At 50.6% G+C, this 22,094-nt stretch overlaps 1 protein-coding gene across 1 annotated transcript in view; it reads right to left on the bottom strand.

Moving 5' to 3' along the window:
- The window catches only part of LOC121272890, a 153,209-nt gene that overhangs the window by 10,192 nt on the left and 120,923 nt on the right, over window positions 1-22,094 (bottom strand). The window contains exons 3-5 of the mRNA XM_041179725.1: window positions 2,784-2,918; window positions 1,378-1,454; window positions 527-701 (exon numbers count right to left, since the gene is read on the bottom strand). Of these exons, the coding sequence (XP_041035659.1) occupies window positions 527-701; window positions 1,378-1,454; window positions 2,784-2,918 (387 nt within the window). The remainder of the gene's footprint in view (window positions 1-526; window positions 702-1,377; window positions 1,455-2,783; window positions 2,919-22,094) is intronic.

Here is a 22,094-nt window from a genome sequence, read left to right as displayed (position 1 = left end):
ATCCCAGTGAGAGTCTGCACCTTCAGGACAGGAGGGAGACCTGTACCCCAGTGAGAGTCAGCACCTTCAGGACAGGAGGGAGACCTGTACCCCAGTGAGAGTCAGCACCTTCAGGAGAGGAGGGAGACCTGTATCCCAGTGAGAGTCAGCACCTTCAGGAGAGGAGGGAGACCTGTACCCCAGTGAGAGTCAGCACCTTCAGGAGAGGAGGGGGACCTGTACCCCAGTGAGAGTCAGCACCTTCAGGAGAGGAGGGGGACCTGTACCCCAGTGATAGTCAGCATCTTCAGGAGAGGAGGGGGACCTGTACCCCAGTGAGAGTCAGCACCTTCAGGAGAGGAGGGGGACCCCGTACCCCAGTGAGAGTCAGCACCTTCAGGAGAGGAGGGGGACCCCGTACCCCAGTGAGAGTCAGCACCTTCAGGAGAGGAGGGGGACCCCGTACCCCAGTGAGAGTCAGCACCTTCAGGAGAGGAGGGCACCAATATCTACAACTCACCAGCTCCACAGCGGCCCAATCCTTTACCTGCTTTCACTGATGCTTCCACCACTGACCAAGGCGAGTTTGGCCTCCGGCCCAAAATCAGGTCCTGTTGGTAGAGATTCAGTCCATCGTGGAGCACAGTGTAGAGAGCTGGACAGAGGTCTCCCAACACCAGCCGACCCACTGAGGGGTTGACCCTACTATCTCCGAGCTGTGCCTAGATATAAAGAGAGAGAGGATCTCACATTTACTGAGAAAGTGACCGACACATATTCCTTGGTCAGGTCTCTCCACAAAGGCTGAATTAAACTGAGGCACATTGACTTTTGTTAGCTGGGTAAGGTTCCAATCACCATATTCACAGCAATGAGATGAACTTACATTTCTACAGCGCTTTCCACTACCTCAGGACATCCATAAACTGCTTAAAATTGCAGCAGCACTAACCGACAGTGCAGCATCCCCTCAGTACTGACCCTCCGACAGTGCAGCACCCTCTCAGTACTGACCCTCCGACAGCGCAGCGCTCCCCCAGTACTGACCCTCCGACAGTGCGGCACGCCTCAGTACTGACCCTCCGACAGTGCGGAGTCCCCTCAGTACTGACCCTCCGACAGTGCGGCACTCCCTCAGTACTGACCCTCCGACAGTGCGGCACTCCCTCAGTAGTGACCCTCCGACAGTGCGGAGTCCCCTCAGTACTGACCCTCCGACAGTGCGGCGCTCCCTCAGTACTGACCCTCTGACAGTGCGGCGCTCCTTCAGTACTGACCCTCCGACAGTGCGGCGCACCCTCAGTACTGACCCGCCGACAGTGCGGCACGCCCTCAGTACTGACCCTCCGACAGTGCGGCGCTCCCTCAGTACTGACCCTCTGATATTGCTGTTCATACCTTCTGTACTATGTTCCGGGCAACACTGAAATTGGAGACGATTTTATCGACAGCCACATTCACGGGCCACAGCAGACCTGGACAGGAAAGCACGATATGATGAACACTGGTAATATGGCAGCAGGGCGAGTGACATGTCAGCTGTGTCTCAGGCAGCCCAGACTGGAATATCACATCAGAACAAAAGGAATAGGGGCTGGAGTAGGCCATTCAGCCCCTCGAGCCTGCTTCATGATTTAATCGGATCGTGCCAATTTGCTACCCCAATTCCATTTACTTGCACTATTCCCAGATTTCTTAATCCGTGTGTACAAATAATCCATTAATCTCCGTCTTGTATCTACTCAATTGTGAGGAAGATTACAATAATTTTCATGGTGTTCTTGTAATTTATTGTAAAGTAGAGTAATAGTGGGTGTCTGTTCTATGTCTGTGTGTGTGTGTGTGTGTGTGTGTGTGAGAGACTCAATTGAATTAAAGGCAGCTGGTCTGAAGGCTTTGATGTATCAGAAGATAAGCTAGGCTTGAAATGTTAAGCAGGTAAACATGGGGGAAGTTTTAGAATGTAAGAGACAAAGGGAATACTTGCATTTTAAATAAACCAGACTAGCTTGAATTCAAAGGAGGGGTGAAATGTTTCACCTAGTCAGGAGAAGTTAAGAAACAGTGCGCTCATTTTCCCCCAAAGATTACTGGTAAAATTGGTACTATGAGAAATTTTTAATATTAGAGAGGTAAAGTGCAAAGACATAGTGAAACAATGGGAATTTGCATTCAAAGTGGAAAATATATATAAAGGAGAGAAGGCTGTGTGTAAGGGCAGGAATTCTAAGATCTAAAATAAGTGTCAAAAACTTCTAGCATCTAAGCCTCAAGCTGCTGTGTACAAAGAGCTGAAGTTAAGAAAACTTGGATTGGATTGTTCAAGGTATCATATTTCTTTGCTTGGGTCTTTTAAAATCTACGTGTCTTACTGTTGCCTTACCGAAAGTGTAACTGGCAGTTAGATTAACTAGGGGATTTAGAAGTTATCATAGTCATGATTTGTAGATCTAGGTGTGCTTAAAATCATTTCTTCTATTAATAAAGGTTTAATTTAGTTTTGTAAGAAACCTATAAGACTCAGTGGTCTTATTATTACTGAATTCGAGGCATGCATCTTGAAATTTTTACAAATTGCAAAATGACTTGTGGCAGTTATTTTAAGTTTCCCTTTGGGGTTTGAGCAGCTCAGCATTTACCATCAGCTGTGCCATAACATCAATAACTGAATGTCCATGGATCTCTTGGTTCAAAACGCAGCCATTGAAGAGATGTCACGGCACAATCAACTCACATGAAAGACTAAATCCTCAGATTTCAATTCTAACTGCCCCAAGCATCCGCCACTTGGACGACGCTCATACCTCTCTTCTGCTGTGGACTGTCTGAGGGAACGCTGCCCTCCAGCAAGGGTGTGTGAAGGGAGGGGGTCATCGCGGTGCTGGCCATTCCACACCATTCCGTCCGGGTCCGGCCGGGTAAAGAACGGCTCCGGCCAACTGCAATAGACAAAAAAAAATAGCAGAGAGTGTGTGAGGTAAACGTGGATCGTCTCCCTCCACCACCTCACACCCATCCCATCAAGTCAGAGCACGGCTCTCAGAATCCCAGCTACTTTTCACAGCGATAGTCACGCAATACTGAAGAGTGTCTGTGGAGCACGCACCAGCTGAGGTTGGGGACGTACTACATTTGGGTTTTGAAATGCAATCATTACTAAGTGTCCTACCTGGCTTGCCATGGTCATGTGACCTCTGCCATGGAGGAATGTCTGGGGGCAGCCATGTTACATTCAGTTCAGTGAAGACACCACACCAGAAAGGCTGTCGTCTTTGAGCTCATAACATGGTGTCAGGAATGGAGCTGAGACTGAATTTTGAAAAGCTGGAAGAGAAGCCACAGCTACTGAAAGAGGAACACTGAAATGTTCCAATCTGCTAAAAGCTGCTGAAAAAAAAACACGGGCAAAGAAAAGCTAACATAAGTTGAAAGCTGCAAGTAAAATACTGGGTGAGACAAAAATGGCTGTAAATCTTCCGCTCCTAGCTCCCGTCGAAGTAAAAGGAGATGTGTGGCAGAACTGGCAATTTTTCCACTTGCAATGACAAAACTATGAGATTGCAACAGGGTTAATTAACAAGGCGGAACTGATATGAGTAGCAACACTTTTAACACTGCTGGGGAGAGACTGCTGCAAATTGTATTCCACCCTAAATCTATCCGAAGAACAGAAAAAAACAGACTGCAGAAATTTTGAAAGCCTTGAAGGCATGCTTTGAACCCCAAGTGAACGTAACTTTTGAAAGGGATGTGTTCAACATTAGAGCTCAAGGTGAAAACCAGTGTCATTGATCGGTATGTGACATCAATAACACAGCTCACAGAACCCTGTGAATTCAGGCAACTAAAAAATAGTCTCATTAAAGATCGAACTGTCTCAGGCATAAGAGGTCTGACAGTGAGAGCAAGTCTACTAGAAGAGGAGAAATTTATCCTCCAGGAAGCGATAGACATGTGCAGAAATGTGGAGGTTGTAAAATATCAGCTAGAACACATGTATAGCACAGCAGGCCAGGAGATATGTTACGCTGAGACACATTCCAGGTTGAAAGAGCAGAACAATTGCAGACAAAGCACAGGATGCAAGTACTACGGAGGACATCATACAAAGGGAAAGAAGGATTGCCCAGCATGGGGAAAGCAGCGTTATAACTTCAAAAATCGGAATCATTTCGGACAGAAGTGTTTGGCTAGAAACAAGCCTATACAGATGGCCACTGGTGAGCAGAAGAGACTGATGAAGAACTACACACCCTGCAATGAGTTGGTTCCATCAAGTCTATAGGTGAGAAATGGTTTGTGACTGTTAGAGTGATGAATGCAGAAGGAGAGTATCAAGTGAACAGCAAGTGTTAGATAGACACTGGTGCCTCATGCAACATCATGACCTTCAGAGAGATCTGTGTGAAGTGGCTCAGCACGGTGATCAAAAAACGAAGCCCTCGAAAGTGAGGTTGAGGCTAAATGACAGCACAATACTCATACCGAGAGGACAAATTAGTCTGAGAGCCCAATGCAATGGCAAGAATAAAGATCGGGAGTTCCAGATCATAGGCAGTACACAAACGCCACTTACCTCGGCTGCAGCAAGGCTAAAGCTTGGACTGGTAACTCACAACCACTGACCGCTGAACAGATCCTGGAGGGATACAACGATGTGTTTACAGGGTTCGGATGTCTACCCGGAGAATATCATCTGGAAGTAGATGAGAGGGTAAGATCAACTCAGCATCTGTCGAGAAGAGTTCAGCTGCCCTCTAGTCAAGCCTATAAAATCGGGTAGAAGAGCTGGAAAAGAAGGGAGTAGCCAAGGAAGTGACAACTCCTACAGACTGGATTAGCAGCATGGTAACAGTGAAACCACCTGCAAAGCTGCAAGTTTGTTTGGACCCAAAGGATCTAAATGAAACGCTGAAGAGGCCTCACTACCCCATGCCAACCATCGAAGGGATTTTGCCACAAATTGCCAAGGCAAAGATCTTCACTACCCTGGACGCAAAGGATGGTCAATGGCAAGTGAAGCCGGATGAAAGCAGCAGCTTTCTAACTACGTTCTGGATGCTGTTCGGGAGATATTGACGGTTGTGGTATTCCCCCAGCTCCAGAAAAGCATCAATGCAGACAGCATGGGATAGTCAGTGATCTTCCCGGAGCGGAAGCCACGGTAGTTGATCTACTAGTCTACGGATGTGGAGACACAATGGAAGAAGCCATAGCCACCATGGTCAGAATTTAATACAACCGCTGGAGCTCGCTCGGCAGGTCAAGCTGAAGCTGAGCAAGAGAAAATTGCAACTGAAGGTGCCTGAAATCAAGTACACGGGTCGTGTACTGACACCAAAAGCTCTTCCAGCAGATCCTGATAGGGTGAGAACTGTGGCAGCGATGCAGCGACCTACAAATGCAAAAACAGCACAATGGACTTGTTGGATTGGTGAACTATTTAGCCAAATTCTTGCAGAATTGATTGTTGGAGTGTGAACCATTACGCCAGCTCACTTCTGAGGATGTACATTCGTACTGGAGCACAGAACAAGAAGCAGCATTCACTAAGAACAAACAACTAGTGATCACAACCCCAGTTCAGAAGTACTATGATGTAAATGATGAAGTCACCTTGCAGTGTGATGCCAGCGAGGCAGCTCTTGGAGCTTCAGTGAGCAGAGCGGGGGTGAAAAGAGAGAGACTTCAGTGAGCAGAGCGGGGGTGTAAAGGGAGAGACTTCAGTGAGCAGAGCGGGGGTGAAAAGAGCGAGACTTCAGTGAGCAGAGTGGGGGCTGTAAAGAGAGAGACTTCAGTGAGCAGAGCAGGGGTGTAAAGAGAGAGACTTCAGTGAGCAGAGCGCGGGTGTAAAGAGAGAGACTTCAGTGAGCAGAGTGGGGGTGTAAAGGGAGAGACTTCAGTGAGCAGAGCGGGGGTGTAAAGAGAGAGACTTCAATGAGCAGAGAGGGGGTGTAAAGAGAGAGACTTCAGTGAACAGAGCGGGGCAGTAAAGAGAGAGACTTCAGTGAGCAGAGCGGGTGTGTAAAGAGAGAGACTTCAGTGAACAGAGAGGGGGTGTAAAGAGAGAGACTTCAGTGAGCAGAGCGGGGCTGTAAAGAGAGAGACTTCAGTGAGCAGAGAGGGGGTGTAAAGAGAGAGACTTCAGTGAGCAGAGTGGGGGTGTAAAGAGAGAGACTTCAGTGAGCAGAGCGGGTGTGTAAAGAGAGAGACTTCAGTGAACAGAGAGGGGGTGTAAAGAGAGAGACTTCAGTGAGCAGAGCGGGGGTGTAAAGAGAGAGACTTCAGTGAGCAGAGCCGGGGTGTAAAGAGAGAGACTTCAGTGAGCAGAGCGGGGGTGTAAAGAGAGAGACTTCAGTGAGCAGAGTGGGGGTGTACACGGAGAGACTTCAGTGAGCAGAGCGGGGGTGTAAAGAGAGAGACTTCAGTGAGCAGAGAGGGGGTGTAAAGAGAGAGACTTCAGTGAGCAGAGCGAGGGTGTAAAGAGAGATTTCAGTGAGCAGAGAGGGGGTGTAAAGAGAGAATCTTCAGTGAGCAGAGCGGGGGTGTAAAGAGAGAGACTTCAGTGAGCAGAGCGAGGGTGTAAAGAGAGAGACTTCAGTGAGCAGAGAGGGGGTGTAAAGAGCGAGACTTCAGTTAGCAGAGCGGGGGTGTAAAGAGAGAGACTTCAGTGAGCAGAGCGGGGGTGTAAAGAGAGAGACTTCAGTGAGCAGAGCGGGAGTGTAAAGAAAGAGACTTCAGTGAGCAGAGTGTGGGTGTAAAGAGAGAGACTTCAGTGAACAGAGCAGGGCAGTAAAGAGAGAGACTTCAGTGAGCAGAGAGGGGGTGTAAAGAGCGAGACTTCAGTTAGCAGAGCGGGGGTGTAAAGAGAGAGACTTCAGTGAGCAGAGCGGGGGTGTAAAGAGAGAGACTTCAGTGAGCAGAGCGGGAGTGTAAAGAAAGAGACTTCAGTGAGCAGAGTGGGGGTGTAAAGAGAGAGACTTCAGTGAACAGAGCAGGGCAGTAAAGAGAGAGACTTCAGTGAGCAGAGAGGGGGTGCAAAGAGAGTGACTTCAGTGAGCAGAGCGGCGGTGTAAAGAGAGAGACTTCAGTGAGCAGAGCGGGGGTGTAAAGAGAGAGACTTCAGTGAGCAGAGCGGGGGTGTAAAGGGAGAGACTTCAGTGAGCAGAGCGGGGGTGAAAAGAGCGAGACTTCAGTGAGCAGAGTGGGGGCTGTAAAGAGAGAGACTTCAGTGAGCAGAGCAGGGGTGTAAAGAGAGAGACTTCAGTGAGCAGAGCGGGGGTGTAAAGAGAGAGACTTCAGTGAGCAGAGTGGGGGTGTAAAGGGAGAGACTTCAGTGAGCAGAGCGGGGGTGTAAAGAGAGAGACTTCAGTTAGCAGAGCGGGGGTGTAAAGAGAGAGACTTCAATGAGCAGAGAGGGGGTGTAAAGAGAGAGACTTCAGTGAACAGAGCGGGGCAGTAAAGAGAGAGACTTCAGTGAGCAGAGCGGGTGTGTAAAGAGAGAGACTTCAGTGAACAGAGAGGGGGTGTAAAGAGAGAGACTTCAGTGAGCAGAGCGGGGGTGTAAAGAGAGAGACTTCAGTGAGCAGAGCGGGGGTGTAAAGAGAGAGACTTCAGTGAGCAGAGCGGGGGTGTAAAGAGAGAGACTTCAGTGAGCAGAGTGGGGGTGTACACGGAGAGACTTCAGTGAGCAGAGCGGGGGTGTAAAGAGAGAGACTTCAGTGAGCAGAGCGGGGGTGTAAAGAGAGAGACTTCAGTGAGCAGAGCGAGGGTGTAAAGAGAGATTTCAGTGAGCAGAGAGGGGGTGTAAAGAGAGAGACTTCAGTGAGCAGAGCGGGGGTGTAAAGAGAGAGACTTCAGTGAGCAGAGCGAGGGTGTAAAGAGAGAGACTTCAGTGAGCAGAGCGTGGGTGTAAAGAGAGAGACTTCAGTGAGCAGAGCGGGAGTGTAAAGAAAGAGACTTCAGTGAGCAGAGTGGGGGTGTAAAGAGAGAGACTTCAGTGAGCAGAGCAGGGGTGTAAAGAGAGAGACTTCAGTGAGCAGTGTGGGGGTGTAAAGAGAGAGACTTCAGTGAGCAGAGTGGGGCAGTAAAGAGAGAGACTTCAGTGAGCACAGCGGGGGTGTAAAGAGAGAGACTTCAGTGAACAGAGCGGGGGTGTAAAGAGAGAGACTTCAGTGAGCGGGGGTGTAAAGAGAGAGACTTCAGTGAGCAGAGCGTGGGTGTAAAGAGAGAGACTTCAGTGAGCAGAGCGGGAGTGTTAAGAAAGAGACTTCAGTGAGCAGAGCGTGGGTGTAAAGAGAGAGACTTCAGTGAGCAGAGCGGGAGTGTTAAGAAAGAGACTTCAGTGAGCAGAGTGGGGGTGTAAAGAGAGAGACTTCAGTGAGCAGAGCAGGGGTGTAAAGACAGAGACTTCAGTGAGCAGAGCAGGGGTGTAAAGAGAGAGACTTCAGTGAGCAGTGTGGGGGTGTAAAGAGAGAGACTTCAGTGAGCAGAGGGGAGGTGTAAAGAGAGAGACTTCAGTGAGCAGAGCGGGTGTGTAAAGAGAGAGACTTCAGTGAGCAGAGCGGGGGTGTAAAGAGAGAGACTTCACTGAGCAGATTGGGGGTGTAAAGAGAGAGACTTCAATGAGCAGAGCGGGGGTGTAAATAGAGAGACTTCAGTGAGCAGAGCTGGGGTGTAAAGAGAGAGACTTCAGTGAGCAGAGCAGGGGTGTAAAGAGAGAGACTTCAGTGAGCAGAGGGGAGGTGTAAAGAGAGAGACTTCAGTGAGCAGAGCGGGTGTGTAAAGAGAGAGACTTCAGTGAACAGAGAGGGGGTGTAAAGAGAGAGACTTCAGTGAGCAGAGCGGGGGTGTAAAGAGAGAGACTTCAGTGAGCAGAGCGGGGCTGTAAAGAGAGAGACTTCAGTGAGCAGAGCAGGGGCTGTAAAGAGAGAGACTTCAGTGAACAGAGCGGGGGTGTAAAGAGTGAGACTTCACTGAACAGAGCGGGGCTGTAAAGAGAGAGTCTGCAGTGAGCAGAGCGACAGTGTGAAGAGAGTGACTTCACTGAACAGAGCGGCGGTGTAAAGAGGGAGACTTCAGTGAGCAGAGCAGGGGTGTAAAGAAAGAGACTTCAGTGAGCAGAGTGGGGGTGTAAAGAAAGAGACTTCAGTGAGCAGTGTGGGGGTGTAAAGAGAGAGACTTCAGTGAGCAGAGCGGGGCAGTAAAGAGAGAGACATCGCTGAACAGAATGGGGGTGTAAAGAGAGAGACTTCAGTTAGCAGAGCGGGGGTGTAAAGAGAGAGAGTTCAGTGAGCAGTGAGGGGGTGTAAAGAGAGAGACTTCAATGAGCAGAGTGGGGTGTAAAGAGAGAGACTTCAGTGAGCAGAGTGGGGGTGTAAAGAGAGAGACTTCAGTGAGCAGAGTGGGGGCTGTAAAGAGCGAGACTTCAGTGAGCAGAGCGGGTGTGTAAAGAGAGAGACTTCAGTGAGCAGAGCGGGGGTGTAAAGAGAGACTCTTCAGTGAGCAGAGTGGGGGTGTAAAGAGAGAGACTTCACTGAACAGAGTCGGGGTGTAAACAGAGAGACTTCACTGAACAGAGTGGGGCTGTTAAGAGCGAGACTTCAGTGAGCAGAGCGGGGGTGTAAAGAGAGAGACTTCAGTGAGCAGTGTGGGGGTGTAAAGAGAGAGACTTCAGTGAGCAGAGCCGTGGTGTAAAGAGCAAGACTTCAGTGAGCAGAGCGGGGGTGTAAAGAGAGAGACTTCAGTGAGCAGAGCCGGGGTGTAAAGAGCGAGACTTCAGTGAGCAGAGCAGGGGTGTAAAGAGAGTGACTTCAGTGAGCAGAGTGGGGGTGTAAAGAGCGAGACTTCAGTGAGCAGAGCGGGGGTGTAAAGAGAGAGACTTCAGTGAGCAGAGAGGGGGTGTAAAGAGAGAGACTTCAGTGAGCACAGTGGGGGTGTAAAGAGAGAGACTTCAGTGAGCAGAGTGGGGGTGTACAGAGAGAGACTTCAGTGAGCAGAGCAGGGGCTGTGAAGAGAGAGACTTCAGTGAACAGAGCGGGGGTGTAAAGAGTGAGACTTCACTGAACAGAGCGGGGCTGTAAAGAGAGAGTCTGCAGTGAGCAGAGCGACAGTGTAAAGAGAGAGACTTCACTGAACAGAGCGGCGGTGTAAAGAGAGAGACTTCAGTGAGCAGAGCAGGGGTGTAAAGAAAGACTTCAGTGAGCAGAGTGGGGGTGAAAAGAGCGAGACTTCAGTGAGCAGAGCGGGGCTGTAAAGAGCGAGACTTCAGTGAGCAGAGTGGGGTGTAAAGAGAGAGACTTCACTGAGCAGAGTGGGGTGTAAAGAGAGAGACTTCAGTGAGCAGAGTGGGGGCTGTAAAGAGCGAGACTTCAGTGAGCAGACCGGGGGTGTAAAGAGAGAGACTTCAGTGAGCAGAGCGGGGGTGTAAAGAGAGACTCTTCAGTGAGCAGAGTGGGGGTGTAAAGAGAGAGACTTCACTGAACAGAGTAGGGGTGTAAACAGAGAGACTTCACTGAACAGAGTGGGGCTGTTAAGAGCGAGACTTCAGTGAGCAGAGTGGAGGTCTAAAGAGAGAGACTTCAGTGAGCAGAGCGGGGGTGTAAAGAGAGAGACTTCAGTGAGCAGAGCCGGGGTGTAGAGCGAGACTTCAGTGAGCAGAGCCGGGGTGTAAAGAGAGTGACTTCAGTGAGCAGAGTGGGGGTGTAAAGAGAGAGACTTCAGTGAGCAGAGTGGGGGTGTAAAGAGAGAGACTTCAGTGAGCAGAGTGGGGGTGTAAAGAGAGACTCTTCAGTGAGCAGAGTGGGGGTGTAAAGAGAGAGACTTCACTGAACAGAGTGGGGGTGTAAACAGAGAGACTTCACTGAACAGAGTGGGGCTGTTAAGAGCGAGACTTCAGTGAGCAGAGTGGGGGTCTAAAGAGAGAGACTTCAGTGAGCAGAGCGGGGGTGTAAAGAGAGAGACTTCAGTGAGCAGAGAGGGGGTGTAGAGCGAGACTTCAGTGAGCAGAGCAGGGGTGTAAAGAGAGAGACTTCAGTGAGCAGAGTGGGGGTGTAAAGAGAGAGGCTTCAGTGAGCACAGCGGGGCTTTAAAAAGAGAGACTCCAGTGAGCAGAGCGGGGGTGTAAAGAGAGAGACATCAGTGAGCAGAGAGGGGGAGTAAAGAGAGAGACTTCAGTGAGCAGAGAGGGGGTGTAAATAGAGAGACTTCAGTGAGCAGAGCGGGGGTGTAAAGAGAGAGACTTCAGTGAGCAGAGCGGGGGTGTAAAGAGAGAGACTTCAGTGAGCAGAGCAGGGGTGCAAAGAGAGAGACTTCAGTGAGCAGAGCGGGGGTGTAAAGAGAGAGACTTCAGTGAGCAGAGCGGGGGTGTAAAGAGAGAGACTTCAGTGAGCAGAGTGGGGGTGTAAAGAGAGAGACTTCAGTGAGCAGAGAGGGGGTGTAAAGAGAGAGACTTCAGTGAGCAGAGCGGGGGGTGTAAAGAGAGAGACTTCAGTGAGCAGAGTGGGGGTGTAAAGAGAGAGACTTCAGTGAGCAGAGCAGGGGTTGTAAAGAGAGAGACTTCAGTGAACAGAGCGGGGGTGTAAAGAGTGAGACTTCACTGAACAGAGCGAGGCTGTAAAGAGAGAGTCTGCAGTGAGCAGAGCGACAGTGTAAAGAGAGAGACTTCACTGAACAGAGCGGCGGTGTAAAGAGAGAGACTTCAGTGAGCAGAGCAGGGGTGTAAAGAGAGAGACTTCAGTGAGCAGAGTGGGGGTGTAAAGAGAGAGACTTCAGTGAGCAGAGTGGGGGTGAAAAGAGCGAGACTTCAGTGAGCAGAGAGGGGGTGTAAAGAAAGAGACTTCAGTGAGCAGAGCGGGGGTGTAACGAGAGAGACTTCAGTGAGCAGAGCGGGGGTGTAAAGAGGGAGACTTCAGTGAGCAGAGCGGGCGTGTAATGAGAGAGACTTCAGTGAGTAGAGCGGGTGTATAAAGAGTGCAACTTCAGTGAGCAGAGTGGGGCAGTAAAGAGAGATACTTCAGTGAGCAGAGCGCGGCTTTGAAAAGAGAGACTCCAGTGAGCAGAGCTGGGGTGTAAAGAGAGAGATTTCAGTGAGCAGAGCGGGGGTGAAAAGAGCGAGACTTCAGTGAGCACCGCGGGGCTTTAAAAAGAGAGACTCCAGTGAGCAGAGCGGGAGTGTAAAGAAAGAGACTTCAGTGGGCAGAGTGGGGGTGTAAAGAGAGAGACTTCAGTGAGCAGAGAGGGGATGTAAATAGAGAGACTTCAGTGAGCAGAGCGGGGCTGTAAAGAGAGAGACTTCAGTGAGCAGAGCGGGGGTGTAAAGAGAGAGACTTCAGTGAGCAGAGCGGGGGTGTAAAGAGAGAGACTTCAGTGAGCAGAGCGGGGCTGTAAAGAGAGAGACTTCAGTGAGCAGAGCAGGGGCTGTAAAGAGAGAGACTTCAGTGAACAGAGCGGGGGTGTAAAGAGTGAGACTTCACTGAACAGAGCGGGGCTGTAAAGAGAGAGTCTGCAGTGAGCAGAGCGACAGTGTGAAGAGAGTGACTTCACTGAACAGAGCGGCGGTGTAAAGAGGGAGACTTCAGTGAGCAGAGCAGGGGTGTAAAGAAAGAGACTTCAGTGAGCAGAGTGGGGGTGTAAAGAAAGAGACTTCAGTGAGCAGTGTGGGGGTGTAAAGAGAGAGACTTCAGTGAGCAGAGCGGGGCAGTAAAGAGAGAGACATCGCTGAACAGAATGGGGGTGTAAAGAGAGAGACTTCAGTTAGCAGAGCGGGGGTGTAAAGAGAGAGATTTCAGTGAGCAGAGCGGGGCTGTAAAGAGAGAGACTTCAATGAGCAGAGTGGGGTGTAAAGAGAGAGACTTCAGTGAGCAGAGTGGGGGTGTAAAGAGAGAGACTTCAGTGAGCAGAGTGGGGGCTGTAAAGAGCGAGACTTCAGTGAGCAGAGCGGGTGTGTAAAGAGAGAGACTTCAGTGAGCAGAGCGGGGGTGTAAAGAGAGACTCTTCAGTGAGCAGAGTGGGGGTGTAAAGAGAGAGACTTCACTGAACAGAGTCGGGGTGTAAACAGAGAGACTTCACTGAACAGAGTGGGGCTGTTAAGAGCGAGACTTCAGTGAGCAGAGCGGGGGTGTAAAGAGAGAGACTTCAGTGAGCAGAGTGGGGGTGTAAAGAGAGAGACTTCAGTGAGCAGAGTGGGGGTGAAAAGAGCGAGACTTCAGTGAGCAGAGAGGGGGTGTAAAGAAAGAGACTTCAGTGAGCAGAGCGGGGGTGTAACGAGAGAGACTTCAGTGAGCAGAGCGGGGGTGTAAAGAGGGAGACTTCAGTGAGCAGAGCGGGCGTGTAAAGAGAGAGACTTCAGTGAGTAGAGCGGGTGTATAAAGAGTGCAACTTCAGTGAGCAGAGTGGGGCAGTAAAGAGAGATACTTCAGTGAGCAGAGCGCGGCTTTGAAAAGAGAGACTCCAGTGAGCAGAGCTGGGGTGTAAAGAGAGAGATTTCAGTGAGCAGAGCGGGGGTGAAAAGAGCGAGACTTCAGTGAGCACCGCGGGGCTTTAAAAAGAGAGACTCCAGTGAGCAGAGCGGGAGTGTAAAGAAAGAGACTTCAGTGGGCAGAGTGGGGGTGTAAAGAGAGAGACTTCAGTGAGCAGAGAGGGGATGTAAATGGAGAGACTTCAGTGAGCAGAGCGGGGCTGTAAAGAGAGAGACTTCAGTGAGCAGAGCGGGGGTGTAAAGAGAGAGACTTCAGTGAGCAGAGCGGGGGTGTAAAGAGAGAGACTTCAGTGAGCAGAGCGGGGCTGTAAAGAGAGAGACTTCAGTGAGCAGAGCAGGGGCTGTAAAGAGAGAGACTTCAGTGAACAGAGCGGGGGTGTAAAGAGTGAGACTTCACTGAACAGAGCGGGGCTGTAAAGAGAGAGTCTGCAGTGAGCAGAGCGACAGTGTGAAGAGAGTGACTTCACTGAACAGAGCGGCGGTGTAAAGAGGGAGACTTCAGTGAGCAGAGCAGGGGTGTAAAGAAAGAGACTTCAGTGAGCAGAGTGGGGGTGTAAAGAGAGAGACTTCAGTGAGCAGAGTGGGGGTGAAAAGAGCGAGACTTCAGTGAGCAGAGAGGGGGTGTAAAGAAAGAGACTTCAGTGAGCAGTGTGGGGGTGTAAAGAGAGAGACTTCAGTGAGCAGAGCGGGGCAGTAAAGAGAGAGACATCGCTGAACAGAATGGGGGTGTAAAGAGAGAGACTTCAGTTAGCAGAGCGGGGGTGTAAAGAGAGAGTTTTCAGTGAGCAGAGCGGGGCTGTAAAGAGAGAGACTTCAATGAGCAGAGTGGGGTGTAAAGAGAGAGACTTCAGTGAGCAGAGTGGGGGTGTAAAGAGAGAGACTTCAGTGAGCAGAGTGGGGGCTGTAAAGAGCGAGACTTCAGTGAGCAGAGCGGGTGTGTAAAGAGAGAGACTTCAGTGAGCAGAGCGGGGGTGTAAAGAGAGACTCTTCAGTGAGCAGAGTGGGGGTGTAAAGAGAGAGACTTCACTGAACAGAGTCGGGGTGTAAACAGAGAGACTTCACTGAACAGAGTGGGGCTGTTAAGAGCGAGACTTCAGTGAGCAGAGCGGGGGTGTAAAGAGAGAGACTTCAGTGAGCAGTGTGGGGGTGTAAAGAGAGAGACTTCAGTGAGCAGAGCCGTGGTGTAAAGAGCAAGACTTCAGTGAGCAGAGCGGGGGTGTAAAGAGAGAGACTTCAGTGAGCAGAGCCGGGGTGTAAAGAGCGAGACTTCAGTGAGCAGAGCAGGGGTGTAAAGAGAGTGACTTCAGTGAGCAGAGTGGGGGTGTAAAGAGCGAGACTTCAGTGAGCAGAGCGGGGGTGTAAAGAGAGAGACTTCAGTGAGCAGAGAGGGGGTGTAAAGAGAGAGACTTCAGTGAGCACAGTGGGGGTGTAAAGAGAGAGACTTCAGTGAGCAGAGTGGGGGTGTACAGAGAGAGACTTCAGTGAGCAGAGCAGGGGCTGTGAAGAGAGAGACTTCAGTGAACAGAGCGGGGGTGTAAAGAGTGAGACTTCACTGAACAGAGCGGGGCTGTAAAGAGAGAGTCTGCAGTGAGCAGAGCGACAGTGTAAAGAGAGAGACTTCACTGAACAGAGCGGCGGTGTAAAGAGAGAGACTTCAGTGAGCAGAGCAGGGGTGTAAAGAAAGACTTCAGTGAGCAGAGTGGGGGTGAAAAGAGCGAGACTTCAGTGAGCAGAGCGGGGCTGTAAAGAGCGAGACTTCAGTGAGCAGAGTGGGGTGTAAAGAGAGAGACTTCACTGAGCAGAGTGGGGGTGTAAAGAGAGAGACTTCAGTGAGCAGAGTGGGGGCTGTAAAGAGCGAGACTTCAGTGAGCAGACCGGGGGTGTAAAGAGAGAGACTTCAGTGAGCAGAGCGGGGGTGTAAAGAGAGACTCTTCAGTGAGCAGAGTGGGGGTGTAAAGAGAGAGACTTCACTGAACAGAGTAGGGGTGTAAACAGAGAGACTTCACTGAACAGAGTGGGGCTGTTAAGAGCGAGACTTCAGTGAGCAGAGTGGAGGTCTAAAGAGAGAGACTTCAGTGAGCAGAGCGGGGGTGTAAAGAGAGAGACTTCAGTGAGCAGAGCCGGGGTGTAGAGCGAGACTTCAGTGAGCAGAGCCGGGGTGTAAAGAGAGTGACTTCAGTGAGCAGAGTGGGGGTGTAAAGAGAGAGACTTCAGTGAGCAGAGTGGGGGTGTAAAGAGAGAGACTTCAGTGAGCAGAGTGGGGGTGTAAAGAGAGACTCTTCAGTGAGCAGAGTGGGGGTGTAAAGAGAGAGACTTCACTGAACAGAGTGGGGGTGTAAACAGAGAGACTTCACTGAACAGAGTGGGGCTGTTAAGAGCGAGACTTCAGTGAGCAGAGTGGGGGTCTAAAGAGAGAGACTTCAGTGAGCAGAGCGGGGGTGTAAAGAGAGAGACTTCAGTGAGCAGAGCCGGGGTGTAGAGCGAGACTTCAGTGAGCAGAGCCGGGGTGTAAAGAGAGTGACTTCAGTGAGCAGAGTGGGGGTGTAAAGGGAGAGACTTCTGTGAGCACAGCGGGGCTTTAAAAAGAGAGACTCCAGTGAGCAGAGCGGGGGTGTAAAGAGAGAGACATCAGTGAGCAGAGAGGGGGAGTAAAGAGAGAGACTTCAGTGAGCAGAGAGGGGGTGTAAATAGAGAGACTTCAGTGAGCAGAGCGGGGGTGTAAAGAGAGAGACTTCAGTGAGCAGAGCGGGGGTGTAAAGAGAGAGACTTCAGTGAGCAGAGCAGGGGTGCAAAGAGAGAGACTTCAGTGAGCAGAGCGGGGGTGTAAAGAGAGAGACTTCAGTGAGCAGAGCGGGGGTGTAAAGAGAGAGACTTCAGTGAGCAGAGTGGGGGTGTAAAGAGAGAGACTTCAGTGAGCAGAGAGGGGGTGTAAAGAGAGAGACTTCAGTGAGCAGAGCGGGGGGTGTAAAGAGAGAGACTTCAGTGAGCAGAGTGGGGGTGTAAAGAGAGAGACTTCAGTGAGCAGAGCAGGGGTTGTAAAGAGAGAGACTTCAGTGAACAGAGCGGGGGTGTAAAGAGTGAGACTTCACTGAACAGAGCGAGGCTGTAAAGAGAGAGTCTGCAGTGAGCAGAGCGACAGTGTAAAGAGAGAGACTTCACTGAACAGAGCGGCGGTGTAAAGAGAGAGACTTCAGTGAGCAGAGCAAGGGTGTAAAGAGAGAGACTTCAGTGAGCAGAGTGGGGGTGTAAAGAGAGAGACTTCAGTGAGCAGAGTGGGGGTGAAAAGAGCGAGACTTCAGTGAGCAGAGAGGGGGTGTAAAGAAAGAGACTTCAGTGAGCAGAGCGGGGGTGTAACGAGAGAGACTTCAGTGAGCAGAGCGGGGGTGTAAAGAGGGAGACTTCAGTGAGCAGAGCGGGCGTGTAATGAGAGAGACTTCAGTGAGTAGAGCGGGTGTATAAAGAGTGCAACTTCAGTGAGCAGAGTGGGGCAGTAAAGAGAGATACTTCAGTGAGCAGAGCGCGGCTTTGAAAAGAGAGACTCCAGTGAGCAGAGCTGGGGTGTAAAGAGAGAGATTTCAGTGAGCAGAGCGGGGGTGAAAAGAGCGAGACTTCAGTGAGCACCGCGGGGCTTTAAAAAGAGAGACTCCAGTGAGCAGAGCGGGAGTGTAAAGAAAGAGACTTCAGTGGGCAGAGTGGGGGTGTAAAGAGAGAGACTTCAGTGAGCAGAGAGGGGATGTAAATAGAGAGACTTCAGTGAGCAGAGCGGGGCTGTAAAGAGAGAGACTTCAGTGAGCAGAGCGGGGGTGTAAAGAGAGAGACTTCAGTGAGCAGAGCGGGGGTGTAAAGAGAGAGACTTCAGTGAGCAGAGCGGGGCTGTAAAGAGAGAGACTTCAGTGAGCAGAGCAGGGGCTGTAAAGAGAGAGACTTCAGTGAACAGAGCGGGGGTGTAAAGAGTGAGACTTCACTGAACAGAGCGGGGCTGTAAAGAGAGAGTCTGCAGTGAGCAGAGCGACAGTGTGAAGAGAGTGACTTCACTGAACAGAGCGGCGGTGTAAAGAGGGAGACTTCAGTGAGCAGAGCAGGGGTGTAAAGAAAGAGACTTCAGTGAGCAGAGTGGGGGTGTAAAGAAAGAGACTTCAGTGAGCAGTGTGGGGGTGTAAAGAGAGAGACTTCAGTGAGCAGAGCGGGGCAGTAAAGAGAGAGACATCGCTGAACAGAATGGGGGTGTAAAGAGAGAGACTTCAGTTAGCAGAGCGGGGGTGTAATGAGAGAGATTTCAGTGAGCAGAGCGGGGCTGTAAAGAGAGAGACTTCAATGAGCAGAGTGGGGTGTAAAGAGAGAGACTTCAGTGAGCAGAGTGGGGGTGTAAAGAGAGAGACTTCAGTGAGCAGAGTGGGGGCTGTAAAGAGCGAGACTTCAGTGAGCAGAGCGGGTGTGTAAAGAGAGAGACTTCAGTGAGCAGAGCGGGGGTGTAAAGAGAGACTCTTCAGTGAGCAGAGTGGGGGTGTAAAGAGAGAGACTTCACTGAACAGAGTCGGGGTGTAAACAGAGAGACTTCACTGAACAGAGTGGGGCTGTTAAGAGCGAGACTTCAGTGAGCAGAGCGGGGGTGTAAAGAGAGAGACTTCAGTGAGCAGTGTGGGGGTGTAAAGAGAGAGACTTCAGTGAGCAGAGCCGTGGTGTAAAGAGCAAGACTTCAGTGAGCAGAGCGGGGGTGTAAAGAGAGAGACTTCAGTGAGCAGAGCCGGGGTGTAAAGAGCGAGACTTCAGTGAGCAGAGCAGGGGTGTAAAGAGAGAGACTTCAGTGAGCAGAGTGGGGGTGTAAAGAGCGAGACTTCAGTGAGCAGAGCGGGGGTGTAAAGAGAGAGACTTCAGTGAGCAGAGAGGGGGTGTAAAGAGAGAGACTTCAGTGAGCACAGTGGGGGTGTAAAGAGAGAGACTTCAGTGAGCAGAGTGGGGGTGTACAGAGAGAGACTTCAGTGAGCAGAGCAGGGGCTGTGAAGAGAGAGACTTCAGTGAACAGAGCGGGGGTGTAAAGAGTGAGACTTCACTGAACAGAGCGGGGCTGTAAAGAGAGAGTCTGCAGTGAGCAGAGCGACAGTGTAAAGAGAGAGACTTCACTGAACAGAGCGGCGGTGTAAAGAGAGAGACTTCAGTGAGCAGAGCAGGGGTGTAAAGAAAGACTTCAGTGAGCAGAGTGGGGGTGAAAAGAGCGAGACTTCAGTGAGCAGAGAGGGGGTGTAAAGAAAGAGACTTCAGTGAGCAGAGCGGGGCAGTAAAGAGAGAGACATCGCTGAACAGAATGGGGGTGTAAAGAGAGAGACTTCAGTTAGCAGAGCGGGGGTGTAAAGAGAGAGACTTCAGTGAGCAGAGCGGGGCTGTAAAGAGCGAGACTTCAGTGAGCAGAGTGGGGTGTAAAGAGAGAGACTTCACTGAGCAGAGTGGGGGTGTAAAGAGAGAGACTTCAGTGAGCAGAGTGGGGGCTGTAAAGAGCGAGACTTCAGTGAGCAGACCGGGGGTGTAAAGAGAGAGACTTCAGTGAGCAGAGCGGGGGTGTAAAGAGAGACTCTTCAGTGAGCAGAGTGGGGGTGTAAAGAGAGAGACTTCACTGAACAGAGTAGGGGTGTAAACAGAGAGACTTCACTGAACAGAGTGGGGCTGTTAAGAGCGAGACTTCAGTGAGCAGAGTGGGGGTCTAAAGAGAGAGACTTCAGTGAGCAGAGCGGGGGTGTAAAGAGAGAGACTTCAGTGAGCAGAGCCGGGGTGTAGAGCGAGACTTCAGTGAGCAGAGCCGGGGTGTAAAGAGAGTGACTTCAGTGAGCAGAGTGGGGGTGTAAAGAGAGAGACTTCAGTGAGCAGAGTGGGGGTGTAAAGAGAGAGACTTCAGTGAGCAGAGTGGGGGTGTAAAGAGAGACTCTTCAGTGAGCAGAGTGGGGGTGTAAAGAGAGAGACTTCACTGAACAGAGTGGGGGTGTAAACAGAGAGACTTCACTGAACAGAGTGGGGCTGTTAAGAGCGAGACTTCAGTGAGCAGAGTGGGGGTCTAAAGAGAGAGACTTCAGTGAGCAGAGCGGGGGTGTAAAGAGAGAGACTTCAGTGAGCAGAGCCGGGGTGTAGAGCGAGACTTCAGTGAGCAGAGCCGGGGTGTAAAGAGAGTGACTTCAGTGAGCAGAGTGGGGGTGTAAAGAGAGAGACTTCAGTGAGCAGAGTGGGGGTGTAAAGAGAGAGACTTCAGTGAGCAGAGTGGGGGTGTAAAGAGAGAGACTTGAGTGAGCAGAGCCGGGATGTAAAGAGAGAGACTTCAGTGAGCAGAGAGGGGGTGTAAAGAGAGAGACTTGAGTGAGCAGAGCGGGGGGTGTAAAGAGAGAGACTTCAGTGAGCAGAGTGGGGGTGTAAAGAGAGAGACTTCAGCGAGCAGAGCAGGGGTGTAAAGAGAGAGACTTCAGTGAGCAGAGTGGGGGTCTAAAGAGAGAGACTTCAGTGAGCAGAGCGGGGGTGTAAAGAGAGAGACTTCAGTGAGCAGAGCGCGGGTGTAAAGAGAGAGACTTCAGTGAGCAGAGCAGGGCTTAAATATAAGGAAACAGCCTTTTAATTAAAAATAAACAAAAAATCTGGCAAGGGAGCTCAGTCCCGTGTGTTGTATGGCCTGCAGCACGTGGGAAATTGTAGCCACTCCTTGCAGTCTGGATGACCAAATGTGCAGGAAGTGCCACCGGCTTGTCCAACAAGGGTGAGGGTTAATGTGGATAGCACGTTTTTAGATGTGGTCATTCCGCAGCTTAAGGAAGTGCAGTCAGACAGCGAATGGGTGACCACCAGTCAGAAGAAGGGAGGCAGGCAGGTAGTCATAGTGCATCCCACTCCTGTATCGTTTTTCTGTTTTGGGAAATGGTGGGGGTGCAGGTTCCTCTGGAGATTTCAGATCCAAGTTCACGGCACTGTGGGTGGCTCAGCTGCTCAATGGGGGAGGAGTAAGAGCGCAAGAGCAATAGTGGGAGGAGACTCAATAGTGAGGGGTGTAGGCAGGTGCTTCTGCGGCTATAGACATGATTCCAAGATGGTGTGTTGTCTCCCTGGTGCCAGGGTCAAGGATGTCACAGAATGGCTGCAGGGCATCCTGAAGGGGGAGACCGAACAGTCAGAGGTCGTGGTTCACATTGTTACTAATGACAGGTAGAAAGAACGATGAGGTTGTGCAACAAGAATTTAGGGAGTTAGGTAGCAGATTAAAAAGAAAGACCTCAAAGGTTGTAATCTCTGGATTACTCCCCTGTGCCACGTGCTGGTGAGTATGGGAATAGGAGGATAGAGAGGATGGATGTGTGGTTGAACAGATGGAGCAGGAGGGAGGGCTTGAGTTTCCTGGATCACTGGGTCTGTTTCTGGGGGCGGTGGGACCTGTACAAATCGGACGGGTTGCACCTGAACCAGAATGGGACCAACATCCTTGCGGGGAGGTTTGCTAGTGCTGTTGGGGGTGGTTTTAAACTAATTTGGCATGGGGATGGGATACAGAGTGGAGGTACAATAGGGGGTACCTACTATACAGTCAAATATAGAAGAGAAACAAAGTCAGCCTGGAAGGCGGAACAAATATGGACCTGTTAAGGCACAAGGGAATAATGCAAGGCTGGATTGCATCTGTTTTAATGCAAAGAGTCTTACAAGTAAGGCAGATGGGTTCAGGGCATTGATTAACACATGGGAATATGATATTGTTGCTATCACAAAGACATGGTTGAGGGAAAGGCAGGACTGGCAGCTCAATATTCCAGGGTATGGAATCTTCAGGCATGATGGCGGGTGGGGGGGGGGGCCATTGTAAAAGAGGAGGTGGCTCTGCACTATTGATCAAAGAGTCAAATACCGCCATAAGGAGGGACGGTATCTTAGAAGGTTCCTCAAATGAGGCCGTATGGGTAGAACTTAAAAACAAAAAGGGGGCAATCTCTTTGCTGGGAGTGCACTGTTGGCCTCCAAACAGTCAGGGGGAGATAGAGGAGCAGATATGTAGGCAAATCTCAGAGAAATGTAAAAATAATAGGGTAATAATAGTAGGGGATTTCAACTTCCCCAATATTAACTGGGATAGTCTTAGCGTGAAAGGCTTAGAGGGGCCGGAATTCTTTGAGTGTATCCAGGAGAGCTTTTCGAGCCAGCACGTAGAAAGTCCTGCAAGAGAAGGGGCGATACTGGACCTAATCTTAGGGAATGAAACCAGGTAAATGGTAGAAGTGTCAGTGGGGGGAGCATTTAGGGGATGGTGACCATAACTTTGTAAGATTTAAGGTAGTTACGGAAAAGGACAAAGATAGGCCAGAAATGAATTGGAGGAAGCCCGAGTTCAATATGATAAGACAGGGTCTGGCCAAAGTGGACTGGGAGCAGCTACTTGTGGGAAAGCCTACATCAGACCAGTGGAAGTCATTCAAAAAGGAAAGAGAGAGAGTTCCCATAAAGATGAAGGGTAGGACCAACAAGTCCAGGGAACCCTGGATATCAAGGGTTAAAAAGGATTGAATAAGGTAAAAAAAGGAGGTTTATGGCAGATACAGAGGGCTGAAACAGCGGAAGCCCTAGAGGGGTATAGAAAGTGTAGGGAACTTACTTAAAAAAGTAATTAGGAGAACGAAGAGGG

This window comes from Carcharodon carcharias, chromosome 36 (genome assembly GCF_017639515.1).
Source record: "Carcharodon carcharias isolate sCarCar2 chromosome 36, sCarCar2.pri, whole genome shotgun sequence".
Lineage (NCBI taxonomy): Eukaryota > Metazoa > Chordata > Chondrichthyes > Lamniformes > Lamnidae > Carcharodon > Carcharodon carcharias.
Note: the sequence above shows the minus strand (reverse complement) of the source record. Positions and strands in the feature narration are given on the sequence as shown.